This window comes from Nanorana parkeri, unplaced genomic scaffold, assembly GCF_000935625.1.
Source record: "Nanorana parkeri isolate BGI_ZX_2015 unplaced genomic scaffold, ASM93562v1 scaffold722, whole genome shotgun sequence".
Taxonomy (NCBI): Eukaryota; Metazoa; Chordata; class Amphibia; order Anura; family Dicroglossidae; genus Nanorana; species Nanorana parkeri.
The window spans coordinates 825,709-840,834 of record NW_017306990.1 but is presented as its reverse complement, the minus strand read 5'-3'; the positions used below and the strand labels follow the sequence as shown (position 1 = coordinate 840,834).

Sequence of the window (15,126 nt, the reverse complement as noted above, 5' to 3'; positions counted from 1 at the left end):
TTGCCTTATCTCCATAAAAAAATGCAAAATTAGGCTGGCAATCCTGTTTCTAACTTTTTTTTTTTCTGTAATGGATGCATCTGAAATGACCTTTGAGGCAGACCTATCCAGATGAATTTTAACAGCCTTTCTGCTGAAAAAGGTCATGTTAGATAACTGTTGTATTAGATTATCTTTAAAGCCTGCAATGTGGCAGTTTTGCAGACACAAAAATAATGCATAACCAAATGATACCTTCTTTGCCATGATTACAGGGGGCAAATTGTGCAGCTATGACAGAGTTCATAAGTTCTAAGAGTTCCAGCATAATTTCTATTCCTTGGTTACCTGCTGTGTTGTATTATTCACATTATATTCTATTCAGAATAAAACAGGCATTTTCTTTCTCTCACATCATTCTTTAAATTCTGTTATTTACCCTTTGAGTTATTCAAGGGCTCAATGGAAATGCTTCCATAAGGTAGAGAATGTGAAATGGGTACATATTATAGTTATCTGTGTTGCATTTTTAGTGGTGGGGAAATTCTCCTAACTGAAGTATATTTTCTTGTGTTAAAAACCTGAGCTAGTTCAATCAAAGTATTCCTATGATGTAAGTAGTGATGTGTGACTGCCCGTAACTCAGTAATAGATACAGTATTTGACTTTTTGGAATATGCATTATACTGTTAAACATTGATGAATTAATTACCCAGTCTTTAGGAATATGTGTTCAGTTTCATACTTCCATATTTGTGGAGACTTTATATAACCCAATATGTTATTATTTTTGTTTTCAATCCAGATACTACCACCTACTTCACAGAGCGATCTGAGCACTTTAAACCTTGCAAAGATAAGGACCTTGCCTACTGCTTGAATGATGGTGAATGTTTTGTGATTGAAACCTTAACAGCATCTCATAAACATTGCCGGTAAGTGAATGGAGTAGCATTAAATTATTCACAATGATTCTTGAAGTTTGCGAATGAGAAAAACATGTATTAAAACATGTATCGATATTGATTTTCTTTTCCAAGCAAACCTTATTTAACTGTTTATTACATTCATATAGCAGACTAAATGGAGAAATTACAATATAATAGAACTATTTCACTCAAGATGCATCTAGAGCTGCACAAAGACACTGGTAGGCCCAGGTTAATGATAAAGAAAGAGTTGTGCGATGGTATTTCATTGTTTACACATTGTGCAAGGTTTCTTGGAGTTTTAACTTTGGTGAGGAAAGGATTATGACATTAGGCTTTTTGTATGTTTGATAAAGAGATCTCTTGAATTTTAAAAATCAAATAAAAGGCCAGTTAAAATAGGAGTCCTCTTTCTCCATGTGCCAAAAAATAACTGCTATATGAACATCTTTTGGGGACAGGGTTGCCACATGGCTAGCATTTTACTTGTCTAGCTTGCTGCCAAAGTTAATAATAGGAATACGATTATAAGGCTGGTATTGTTTTTTTTTCTAGAAAAGGGAAGAAAAGATTTAATTGGTCACCCCTACTTAGAAGTCTTGGTAGGTTTTGATGTTGCCCCTTTTAAAAAAAATGTCTGGATGTAAATATGTATTGATATGTTCACTTTGGAGCTCACCTTTTTAACTGCTTCTCTTTGTTTAAATTTATTGACAATGAACTGGCATATTTCTGTCCACATAATAACTAGTTGTGTAGTTACCATATCTTCTGACACTTATTGAAAAGCACTGGCTGAAAAAAGAATCGCTGAAATATACACTGTGAAATATACAATGTGAAATATTTTTAACAAAAGACTGATTTTCTAAAGTGTCTCAGTTTCCAAAAATCATTGTGGTTATGCAGTTTTGTATACCTTTTAAAAAGAAAAATGTGTACTGTACTTGTAATGCAAAGTTATCTTCTTTTTGTTTTATGGTTAAATTGATAATGACCATGTCCTTCCCACAAATTAAAACCTGTTTAAGCACTATATATAGATTACCAGTAAGTCCTAAAAACAAATCAGTTTAACAATACATTATAAAGATGACTAACATTTTAAATTGTTGTTGTGGAATGAGCTTATATTGTATACTATACACTACTGAACAATATGCAGCATACAGAAACTCTTTTATTTGTTCTTTGCACTATTGACTTCCTTGGCAGGAGGTTAAATTGTCCTCCAGGCTAATATCAAGCTGCATTTGGCTACAAGTCGCGCATTGTAAAGGGCAGCCTTGCAGAGACAAGAGAACCCTTTCTGCGTGGTGTGCATTTATAGTACAAAAAAATAACTAGAACTAAACATATATTAAAGTGTTTGCTGCATACACTCTCTCTTTCTCTCCAGTGATCACTATTTCATCTTCTTCATCCAGCATGTCAGGGATTTAAAGGCCATCATGATTTCCAGCCTCAGGCACTTGATGCAGCTCGTGTTTCTAAGCAGTTGGCTCTGTATGGGAACTTTCCTAAACAAATCCACACTTGGAGAGCTTAACCTCCCATAGCTATATCATGGTTCCATAAAAAAATTAATTCTAGTTAACATGAATTTAATCGTCATGCAAAACATCTTTAACTCTTCTAGAATGGCAGTTAGAGAAGTAAATAAAGTTGAAGTTGTAAAAAAATCACTCCATAGATTAGGAGGATGTCTATTATTGTCAGAATTGAGCATCAGTTCTACAACTTAGATGATGTTAAAGTATTAGATACTTTGGTGCAGAAAGGGTAGGAACAATAACATTCACAGGAGGGCAGATCGTTGCTTGAGAGAAGGGTCAGCTATGCAGTTAAACTAGAAAAGAAAGAAGAACTGGAGAAAAGCTGAAATCATTGTAAAGATCCACGTTGACACTCATTTAGCAGTATTTATTTTAGGGTGAACAGGTCAACACCTTCAGATAGAGATAAAAAATACTCACTTTGGTCCCAGTTTTCAATGCTTCCATGAGGGATCAGTGACTCAGCTACTTACAGCTGTTTTCTGGGCACTCAAAATCCCTCAAGAATGCACTCCTGCAATGGGCTGGGGTGCAGTTTTGAAGGATTTTGAGTGCCCAGCTATCCCTGTAGGCAGCAGTAAAAAAAAACATCAGCTAATAGGTGGATGGGACAAATGGGGGGCGGGGGGGTTGAGCAATCAGTTGAAGCATGTGAATGCTAGTAAATCTCCTAAAGGTGGCCATACACCTTACAATAATTGTACAACTTTTTTTGTCCAGGCATTTAACCCCTCTTCAATTTTCGTTCAACAAGCCCAACATGCACAGACCAATGTAGTTTACAATTAAGGTTTGTCAGCACCACTAACTGGCTGATTTTCATCGATCGAAAGAACACCTTTTCATTTGAGCATGTGCACTTTTCATCTTGAGATGTACAGTAATTGAGGTTGTGCACTTCCCAAAATGCAATTGCAGACAAAAATCTCCAAATAAATGTAAGGTGTATGGGCACCATTAGCCTGTACACTAATTGTTTTTCTAAGGCTGTACACTAATTGTTTTTTAGGTATTGTGGTGGGCTGGATAGAGGGCAGTTTGTAAGAGTGACTTCCCTTGGGTGCATTATTATTATAATAATTATTATTATCATCATCCTCATTATTATACAGGATTAATAACGTTATTATATATACAGTTTGAACAGCACTTTAAAATGTAATGTGCAGAACAGTTACAATACAAATCAAGATAAGAGGGCTAGGAGGCTCCTTCTCATGAAATCTTGAATCCAAGATGTGGATGCAAGCAATACAAAATCGTAGTAACTGTGTAGAGATGAGTTGATGGAGAAAGTAAAAGTGCAGGTGTTAGGTGAAGGTAGACAGTTGTTGGATGCACCCTATCACTAGATATAAAAAAAGAATTGTAGACTGGTTTTCACTGTATTTGCATCTATGTCTTTTCAGGGTCACCGGACTAATCACTGAAATACAATTATAGTGAGATAATAGTCAATGTTATTAATCCATCTCTATAAAGCAAAACTGAAACCCATTAAAAAAGTTTAAAATACCCTAAAACAGTAACTTTAGGGCCCCTTGTGATAGATACCACTTCTCCACATAGTTATGCATGACAATATATATATCCATAAATCGGAGCTTAAAAAACTCCCATAAATATACATTGTTCCAGATATTTCTGGCAAATCTATGTGGCAATCCACACCTTATACACAGTAGTTGTATAATAATGACTTATCCTATGGAATGTGTCCCGGAATTAGTCTGCACACATCTGTCATGTCTATCCACATTAAGATATTGGTCCAGTGTATGGAACATTGACAGGGTTATTCACAAAAGTGTGAAGAGTTTGGAGAAGGCAGGATAAGTGAACAATCTAGGACAACATAGCTGAACTGGAAAGTGAGCTGAGTTGGAGAATTTAGTGAATAGACCCCTTAGTCTGGGTAAGTGAGTCCAGTGGAGGCAGCTATGGGAAATGGCATCTGCTAAGAGTCAGAATCCTGAAGCCACTTCTGAAGCCAATCTGTTCCTGATGGAGAAACTAGAATGTGTAGATTGCGGATCCTGCCACAATAAGGTGGATGCAATGTGTGAAGATGGAAGTTAGATAACAGATGGCCAGGATGGAAAATATCTCCAGAAGTTATGTAAAGTAGGACCATTATGGAAGTAAAATGGTAGTAAGATTTATAGGAGGGCACATGCCCAAGTGTCCTGGAGGTTATGTCAGCATGTGGGTTCAGAATTAGCAAGCGGTAATGGGCACAGTAATAAGGAAAGAGCAGAATTGAGGGTTATTTATATAAGCTGTGGAGTTAGGAAGAGGGGGTAAGGGAAATAAAATTTAAAGATGACACAATTGTGAAAAAAGGAATAACACATATTACAGGGTGGAGAGAGAAGGAATGTTTTTATAAAGGAGAGAATCATTAACATGGGAGGCTTTTCAACATCCATTTTTGAACATGGTATAGACAAACATAACTCATGGTGAACAATAAGAAAGTAGTAAATATGTAGCTTTCCAAATGGCATATTAAACATTAGGATACAATTCCAATTATGTAGAAAAGTATATTAAAGGAGAACTATGAGGTGAGTGCTTTTCACTCACCTCATAGTTATACTGAGCATAGGGTGACAGGAGGACGCTAGTTTGTGTCCTCCCATTACCCTAAGGAGAACTATGGGGAAAAGCCTTAACCCCATAGTTCTCCTTTAATTGTGGGCTATTTTTTACACATTTTTTATTATTTGCATCAGGAGCATGCATGTGATTGGGTATTACCAGATGTGTTTGTATTTGCAGTAGTTATTTTTGTGAGACCATATTTCATTTACAGTGAACAGTGAACAGAACAAGACCCTACCTGATATTGTCTGACAGGTTCATTAAATCTACAGGGGAGCTCACCAAGCAGCAGACAGAGGCAGCTAGTGCAGGTCCTATGCTCTAGTCAATACCATAACAGTGACAAAGCTTGCCATTGCTAGGGTTGCCTGTTGGACATTAACTTCAGATGTTCACCTTTATTGCCAGTGTGCTCACTGTGGGGACTACTGAGCAGCTTCAGCTGAGTTCTAGTTACCCCAAACTAAATGATGCACAGTAGAAACAAATGCAGATGTCACAAAAGTGTATATACTGTCTAGTAAAGTACAGTATATTTTTTGATTCAGTTAAGCATTATCGCTTGGAAAATTAGGTCTGCTGAAGTGGCTTTACACTTATATGGCAGAATGAAAACAGTACTTGTGAACAAAAATGGACAATGGTGTTTTTTCCCCTAAACTATATTATTTCCTAACATGGGGCTTATTGTTTTTATTAGTATTCCCTTTCAAGGAAATAAATATTGCTATTTAGATAAAAGTCTATATAGTGTCTGCATGATATTGTCCACATAAATGTTATCCAGAGATGTAAGCTACAGTTCTAGCTATCTCTTTATATTTCACTCCAACACAGCTTATTATTATGGCTGCTCAGCCACAGCCTTTACTCTTTTCTGTCTGCATCCATGACCTTCCCCAAAGCAATGTCTATGATCAAACAGTAATCGCAGAAACGCAGAGCACTTCATTTTGTATTCTACAAGTCGTCTTGTGACTGAGAACTTTAAAACAGCAGTGATGAGTAATATAAAACCATCAGTGATGAGTTAAATTTTGCTCTTCTGGCCGGCCATACAAGTTTATCAGGAGCGATGGTTCATTGCATCCATGTTTCACTTTGTGAAAGCTTTTAACAGTATTGTTTGAATTACTGTGCGGTATGCTGATAAAATGTCATTAAGCATCAGATTCAACAGCAAAACTGAATTGAATTTTATTTGGCTTTATGACATTTTTTTTTACAATATGTCCCTTTTGGCAGGCCAGCAATACTGTTTACCTTGTTTATTTAGTCTGAAGTTGACAGTTGCTGACTCAAGCTCCTTATTCATGGTTTAACCCTTCCAGTCGCTTGAGGAGTATATCATATTCAAAGTACTTGTTTATAGAAGGTGTCAAGCACTAGATGAGGTTTAATGCAACTGAACCTTATTTTCTAAAACTCCCCTTTGGGACAGTGACAGGTGGCTGTGTTTCATTCAGTCACTTACAGAGAACCACAATGTAAAAGCTCTATTTACAGATTTAAAAACCTTTTATGCTCCTTGTATTTACTCTGACTGCAAGACATTAATTTTCTTTAGCTGTGACTCATTTAAAGCAGAACTACAGAACAAGTAAATTGTGTGTAAATACAAGAGGCATGTCTATTATTACTTGAATATTGGAGTATTTTCAGTGACATTTTGGGGCTGATTTACTAACCTAAACACACGCACGCACTAGGTGCGTGTGATTTTTACACAGCAAAACGTATTTATCAACCAAAAAGTCTCTAAAAGCATATTTCCACTAATGCCATATATGGAAAAATCATGCACATGATGCATATATAATGCTGCTTCACAGTTTAGACAAAAATGGTTAGCTCATGCATTTACATTCCTGCATTCATCAACGCAAGCAACACAATGTAGAGCTAATTTACACAACATCACCTTGCAATTCATGCAGGGCTTTGCACAACACACCTGCTGTGTGTGTACACACTACAAAGGTGTCTAGATTCCACAAATAGATCATGCTGGGAGCGAACACACTACAGAGGTGTATACTTGTTCGTGGCGTGTTTATAAGGTTAGTAAATCAACCCCTTTGCCTCTGTGGAGGAGCTTCTTATAGTAAAAACCAGTCACCAATGCACTCTCTGCATGCCTAGAGTGACTGATCTGGTACTCACATCCCGTAGTTTTCTTCTTTAGTGGGTGGGGCCTGCTGGGTCCGTGACATAGCTCTGCTCTTTGCATAGGCTATGTGCAGTACAGTGAGGATGTCACTACTACTAGAGCTTGGTCGGTTTTTGCCAGCCATCCTTTTCAGCCATTGGGGGGCTACTAATTATGTAACTCACTTACATCCTCCTGCATGATGTCGTGAATGGGTACACCACATTGCACATGCACTTTACACAGAAAAAAAAACTTGCTGGGGAAGAGAGGGATAATTTTTTGGCAGAAGAGACTTTATATTTTGAAGAAAATGTAAAGCTGGCTATACACTCAGGGGTCTATTCACAAAGCTGCCAAAGGATCTAGCCATAGCTCCGGCTGATCCTTCGGCTAGCTTCAGCCCCTGGACCCCTTCGGTTCAGTAGAACTGAAGGGCTGCTGTACGGTCTATTCCCTATAGCCCGTACAGCTCCCGAAGTTGGCCGAGCTGCTCAGTCGAGCCGAAGGCATATGCCTCGGCTCGACTGAGCCGCGCTGAAAGCCGAAGCTGGCCGAATGGCTGGCCATTGGCCAGCCGACAGCCTGCTTCTGACAGCTGGGCGGAGCCAGCCGTCATCTCACGGCTGGTTCCAGCCACTTGCAGAGAGATCAGCATCCCTGGTTACCAGCTAACCAGGGACGCTGTCATTACACACTGAGAACGGCCTCTCCATGTTCTCAGTGTGTAATGTCAGATGGCGTTCCTGGTTACCTGGTAACCAGGAACACATCTGTCATTCCTCCCCCGGACACTCTGGGAGTCTAATGGGCTCCCAGCCGCCCGGGAGAGAAACATTTTCTCACAGAAAGGTTCACTCTGCTCGAACGAGCAGAGTAAACCTTTCCCTGCTCAGTTTTTTCTTTTTTCTTTTTTTTTCTTCTGACGGCTGCCGTCAGAAGAAAAAGATAAAAAAAGAAAAATCCCCATAGGAAAGCATAGCTAGATTCCTATTGGCTATTTCAATTTGCAATAGCCAATAGCAAACTAGCTATTGCACCTGCCCACTGCTCCTGTCAATCCTGCAGTTCTCCATCAGGTCCCCGTCTGGTGATTGACAGCAGCAGAGGGTGGGTGCAATAGCTAGTTTGCTATTGGCTATTGCAAAGTGGAATAGCCAATAGGAATCTAGCTATACTTTCTTATGAGGATTTTTTTTTTACCGCTGGCCAATAGAAAACAGTTGGGCGGAGCTAGCTGTCACTGCTAGCTCCGCACAATCTACTTTTTAAACTATTTTTCTGTTCTGCTTGGTCCCACAGAGGGACCGAGCAGAACAGCCGAGATGAATGCCGCTCAGCGACATTCGGGTATTTACTCACTGCTATTCGGCAGCTATATGAATATACCGAAGAGCAGCAAGTAGCCTGCTGGAGGTTCGGCATAGCCGATCCAGATGTTGGATCAGCTGAGTCAAACTCCTTCTGCACTTCGGGTCAGCCGAACATGCTGAGCATGTTTGGCCGACCCGAAGCCACCCAATGTACGACTGATTTCAGCCAAAATACGGCTGGAATCAACCATACCAGCCTGAAGTGAATAGCCTAACCGCGTCCGGCTCACTTCGCTTGGTGTCGGTGAGTCACTCGGCTGCCTGCGGCAGCTTAGTGAATAGACCCCTCAGTATTTTTTTCTTGTTCAGCACCATGAGCTGGAAAAAAACACTCAAATCTGCCCTGCTGGACCATTGTATTCTGGCATCCGGCAACAATTGTCTCATTGGCTTCTGATTGGCTGCAGTTACTGTTTGGCCAACAATTTTTGGCCTGACTCCTTTAATAAAAGTTGATTGACTTTTGTTGAACGGAGGAGCATCGGCAGGGCCCCAAACACACATTAAATTTGCTGACCAAAATTAATGCAGTGTATGACCAGCTTTACTAACAAGGGCATCTTACAGAAAAAATATTTTATTTTAAAGAAATCTGAAATTCTGTTTGTGTTAACTAAAACATTTTGATCTAACTGTGATAAGAGTATAGCTGTGTAGAACTGTTTTTCTCAGATAACTAAAAATGTTATCAGGCTGATCACGTTTCTGTCATATCTTTTGGCAATGTATATAATTTACTTATAAACCAAAGAATTTCATTACAAGAGGCACTTTGATTGCCCTTGAGATAGAAATGTCTTGCAATAAAACACAACTTGTAACCCTTAAAAAACCTTGCAGCTGTGCTTCATGTTGCAAGTCCTCTTCTATACTTTTCTGTGGAAAGATGTACCTAAGTAATAAAAATGAGAGCAAAGCAGTTATTATAACTAGTTATTATAACTTTTTTTAACCATAATTGTCTTTGTAGTTATTTGAAAAAGCCCTGGGGCAAGCTTACATTAACAGATATTTGTGAGATATGTGAGAATTCTGAGAAAGTAAATCTGTGATATCATGGATTTCTGATCATATAGTTCAAACCACTAATTTGTCTTTAGTTGAGCTGTGTTAAAGAAAGTCATGGAGCACAAGGAAGAAAGGGAATTGTGCGGAGGGACAGCATGACAGGGGGAGAAGGGAGCCAGGCAAATAAGGGGTTAAAAGTGGGAAGGATAGGAATTAGAAACAGGAAAGGAGTGGTCTCTTACCTGATTGGAGACTAGTGGGAGAGAGTGGGACAGAGTGGGATTTCCATGGGTGGGGATCTTGGTGATGAGGCAGGAAGAGGCCAGTTTGAGGAATCCTGCAACAGGAGAAGGTAATTCCCGCCCGCCCCAGGTGATGCGATGTCTATTAATTTCTGAATTAGTGGGGGTTTTTTTCTGTCTAGGTTCCAGTTGGCTTCGTCACGGCAGTCGTGGGCAGTTTAGGGTCCTTGAAGGGAGCAGGGATGCCGCAGTTTTTTTTATGCAAAATGTTTGTGGGGACCCATCACAGGTGTGGGTGTCCGTTTAAGTGATGCTCAAGGGTCGAGCAAGTAGTTTGGGCTGGATGGGTCTACGGTTGACAGAGAGACGTCCCCGAGGCAGTGGTGTTGCGGCTGGGTACCCAGTACTAGGCATCTGAAGCCGTAGACACATTTGGTTATGGGGCGGTGTTCCTTTTTTGTTGCAAATATGTGCCTTCAGGGACCCGGAAACCTGGGGGGCATAAAACTGTTGTTGTTTACACTGTGTTTTTACCTGTTTGTGTATTACAGAGAATATCTTGGTTTATTTTTGTACTGAAGCTTTATATTAAATTAAAGAAAACAAGTGGCTGCTGTGGCCTTTAAAATCCATATAGGTCTGGTGTGTTTTATTTGGGAACGAAAGTTTGGAAGAGTGATGGGGAGCAAGCCATGTTAAGCAATGGTGTGTAGCATGTAAGAAAGGCATCCCTCTAATATACCCTAGTCATGGGATGTTCCCCATGAGTTATTTTGGGAACAGACAATCACTGTCATAAAGACAAGTTGAGTATGCACCACGATGGTCAATTTAAGGTAAACACACCCAAGCCAAACAGCAGCTTTCTGGTGTTTATAGAGCAGAGTAATGGCAATGGTGTGTATTTTTTCACAATAAAGAATATTGATATCCCTACAGTGGTGTGTGCAGCATACATGACAATATGTATATTGAGAAACTAATTCCAATTTGTTAGTGTGCACAGACCTTTTCTTATTTAGGTTTCAGACACACAACAGCTGCCAAGTGCATAGAAAATTAGTGTAGACATGTATTGAATGGGCACAGCCCAAATGGGTGGAAAAGTCGAAAGAGTCTTTAATTATTCAATGACAAGGGATTGATTGTGATTGAATAATTAAAGACTTGTTGGATTTTTTCACACATTTGGACTGAACTTGTAAGCTCCTTCTGGATACCCTACTAAAGGTGCCCATACACCTTACAATTATGTGCAGATTTTCTGTGGTCAGATGGAAAAGGTGCAACAGATTGGCCCAGGTGGAGATTACTCCATCCACACAGTTATGTGACCACAGAAAATCACAGTTGTGTTTCCATCTGACCACAGAAAATCTGCAGATAATTGTAAGGTGCATGGGCAGCTTAAGGGAGACCAGAGTCAACTACCTTGCTTGGAAAACTTTGGTGCATTTGGGCTTTTGAATAAGCTTTGCAATACCAGTGTCTCCCAAATATTTACATCTTAAGTTCATAGGATTGGATTGAAAGTATTAAACTGTGCTGCACAGCTATGAATTTAAAGCAGAACTCTAGGAACATTTAATTACAAAACACATATAAGAAATCTGTTTTACCTGATCTTTTTGCTCAGTCCCAATATTTATATATAGCACACAAAACAGCCAGGAAGATGACACCACTTTCTGGTACAATGAAGGAGTAGGAGTAGCCACATGAGGTGATTTGGCTGCTCAGTCTGCTCCTCTTTTAGCTCCTTGTCAGCACATTTGCATGCAGCACACTTGATTGGCTTTTAATATTGCCCCTCCTTCTCCCATTCTAGTGCTGCTGAAGATGGTATTGTAAGAGGTTGATACCAAGTCAATTTCAGATATTTACACTATCTGTAATAATCATAATAATAATACTAATAACAACGATGATAATAACAATAATTTATTATTGAATACATTACTACGTTCATTTGTATCTTTATAACTGCCTCATTTTCAGGTTTAATGCAGATTTAATAAATTTTTCATATTATCTCATATTTTCACTTTGCAGGAGGAACAATGAACGAGTTAAAGCTCTGCAGACTAACATCGTCCAGTCATGTGCAAGAAAAATAATTATTTTTTTGGTTTTCTTGCACGTGAATATTTTTTGCAAGTACAATTTTAACACTAAAAATAAACAATAAAGGTGATCAACGCCAGTAAGTGTAATGTGGAAATAAATAAAGATTAAATACATTTTAACACTATTTTATTATTAGGCTAAAGGGAAACTTACCCTGAAAGGTGGCAATTCCCCTGCAAAGTGAACAGCCTATAAGCCATTAATAAACCCCAGGTTTGTTTATAACAAGATAACCCCACGGGTCCAGCAATTTTTATCCACACTTCCAAATATCAATAATATCTTCTGCACACTACCCACAAAAAAAGAAAGTGTTTCCTTTAGATATACTTTACATGAGAAGTTCAAGCTAGGTTTACCAAGTCAACATTTCTAGAGCAGCTGCAACATCAAGTGACATTTTGAATGAGTCCTGTTTGTTTTAGTGAAACACAAAATGCATGAAACAATTATCATTCACTGTCAGAATGGCAATGAAGCTAGCATTAAAAATGTAAGCATGTGTAAGATATCTCATGGAAAAATATCCAGCTTGTGATACCAAGTGCTACTTTGTGCATCGACAGCTTTCAGTTTGTTCCCCTGTTGATGAGAGGCTCTCATTGCTGATTCAGGACAGAGACAAAGTGCAGGCTTCACTGCTGATGAAACAGGAAGGGATTCAGAAAATTAAATTGTTTGGTAAACAAAATTATCCGGAGGGAAATTGTTCAAGAAATGTTTTCCACAATGTGTGAAAACTGGAAGGGGAGGCAGCTATGTTATGTAGAGAACTAATCATCATCCATATTAATTTTAATACCTGAGAGGTTCTACATACAGAGAGCAGAGTATGTATGTATTATAATTGAAATATACAGCTGTTTTGTTTATCACTTGACTTGGATGCTTGTAATGCTGATAGAGGTACGAGCTCAGCTTGTGAGTTTAGTCCTTGCATCATGTTAGATAATAATCAATTGAGGAGAATCTGCCAGTGCTCTGTAGTTAATGGGAACGGAACAACATATAACATGTGTTTTACAAAACCATAATGATAATAATTCCTGAGAAGTATATCTTGATAATATTAATCATTTTATTGTTATTGGACTACCTCAGTAGTATGCTTTTACAAACAAATTCTAAGATCAATAAGTGCCATTTTTAAAGAAAAAAAACACAATTTTGGGTTTTCACAGTAATATATGACCCTGACCACAGAAAGGTAAGCTCCTCCCACTGCTTTATGGAGTACCAATTATCATGTCAAAATAACACACACTTTTTTAAATTAGTTCATCTCGGCAAGCTTTTCCTGAACAGCCATAAAACAGACAAAACCTGAAAAATTACCAAGGTATGTATATCAAATGAAGAAAAAAGTTTTGACTGGATATGAACTTTAAAGAACAACTTTATCTTGTGCAATCTGTCAGGACCAGCACGGCTATGGCATTACATTCTTATGGCTGGGCTCTTTTTGCACATACTGTATGCCTACCACATTCACTTTTTGTCTTAAATGTTGATTGCTTTTTATAGGCATGAATGGAAAAAAGTACTGTTATCATGTAAAGATGAACAACAGTGATCAGTAACCCCACATTTTACATGCCATAAAAAATATGAATTGCAAATGTTAATTTGTAACCAATTTGATAAAAGAAATGTGTTTAAATTATCAGTATTTTGTTAAATATTGTTAAAGTATAGCAATTTTTTATTATATATTTTCATGTCCTTCTAATGAAAATATTTTTTGCATATTTTTTGCCAAATTAATTTTAGTTGATTATAAAATGTATTTATGTTACTAGAAACTGAACAAAGCAATTAGAAATGGTGGCTTTGTTTAATTCAATTCCATGCTTATGTTTCCTCAGCCCTGGACATATTTATTGCTGCCATTTCTGAGACATAATCCCAGAGCAATGTAGATTAATTGAATACTTTTGATCCTCATACTATTAATAAACTTTCAGGGGAGTACCTGCAACATATTTTTGCAGATATTGCACAGTGCATCAATTATTGTGCAATCTAGTAGATAAGAAAAACATCAATTTGCTAAAATTGCCCCAATAAAATAACATTTACAAGCATTTATAATAGATTTCTAATTTGCAGACATTTGTAACAACCTTGTGTGCATGTATTTGAGTAAACAGAAGATTACAAATTCTTTCTGGCAGTCATTGTTCATATGTGAGTGATCACATCTCAGTAGGTTGGGCATCAAGCATGGGAGTTGTAGCTCAAATGAGTCAGTTTAAATTACTCAGGGCACTCATAGTCACCAGGCATGCATTAGGAAATCATCAAAATACGTAAACATGCAAGCAATGTAGAATTAGCCAGAAAACATTAATCTGGTACATGTTAGTACTCCACTGCTTCAATGGCAGATAGAGGAGATGAAGCAAATAATGTCTTTGAATGTGGTTAAGTACTGGATATCAGTAATAAAAGTATAAGAAATGGGCAGTTTGCATGTTACCAACACTATGGGGTCTATCTATAAATGATTTGCAGAGCCAATAATCATGTGAATCTCTGTGAACGTTCATTCTGTGGGAATTGAGAAAAAAACAAACCTTATTATTGTATTTTACTTTTCAGGTAGAATGGAATATTTGGAAAATACCACATTTTGACCACTAGATGGAGCAAAGTAGCACAGGAAAGAAGTATTTCTTTCCTATGCTCCTCAGATCCATCCAGTGCCATTTTCTAAATATTACATTCAACCTGAAAAGAAAATATATTAAGAACGTTCATTGTGTCTCAATTACCACAGAGATTTTCAGGACAAATGGCTCTATGGAATGTTTAGAAACAATCATAAATATGTCTTAATTGCACACCATACCAGTATACCCCTTAATTTGGGTGTTGGAACAACTGGTAAATGCACGCTTTGTGAAGGGACCCTACAAGGTTTCAAAATGATGAAGGGACCCTACGGGGTTTCAAAATGTTGCAATTTCTTTTGATATGCTTAATGAATCTCAATAAAGACATACTTTGAAGAAGAAGGCGCGCTGACAACATATCTTTATAAATAGTCACCTACAACATTTGCTACTTATCTGACAGAATAGTGGAACATGTTGTACCTTATAAATATTGGTGAGCACAGTTTACTACAGTACTTGATTTTAAGCCTTTGCCTGTTTA

The 15,126-nt window shown here is 38.0% G+C and overlaps 1 protein-coding gene across 1 annotated transcript in view; it reads left to right on the top strand.

The window, feature by feature from the left end:
* The window catches only part of LOC108793128 (pro-neuregulin-3, membrane-bound isoform-like), a 480,301-nt gene that overhangs the window by 21,216 nt on the left and 443,959 nt on the right, over positions 1–15,126 (top strand). The window contains exon 3 of the mRNA XM_018564084.1: positions 785–914. Coding sequence (XP_018419586.1) covers positions 785–914 — 130 coding nt within the window. The remainder of the gene's footprint in view (positions 1–784; positions 915–15,126) is intronic.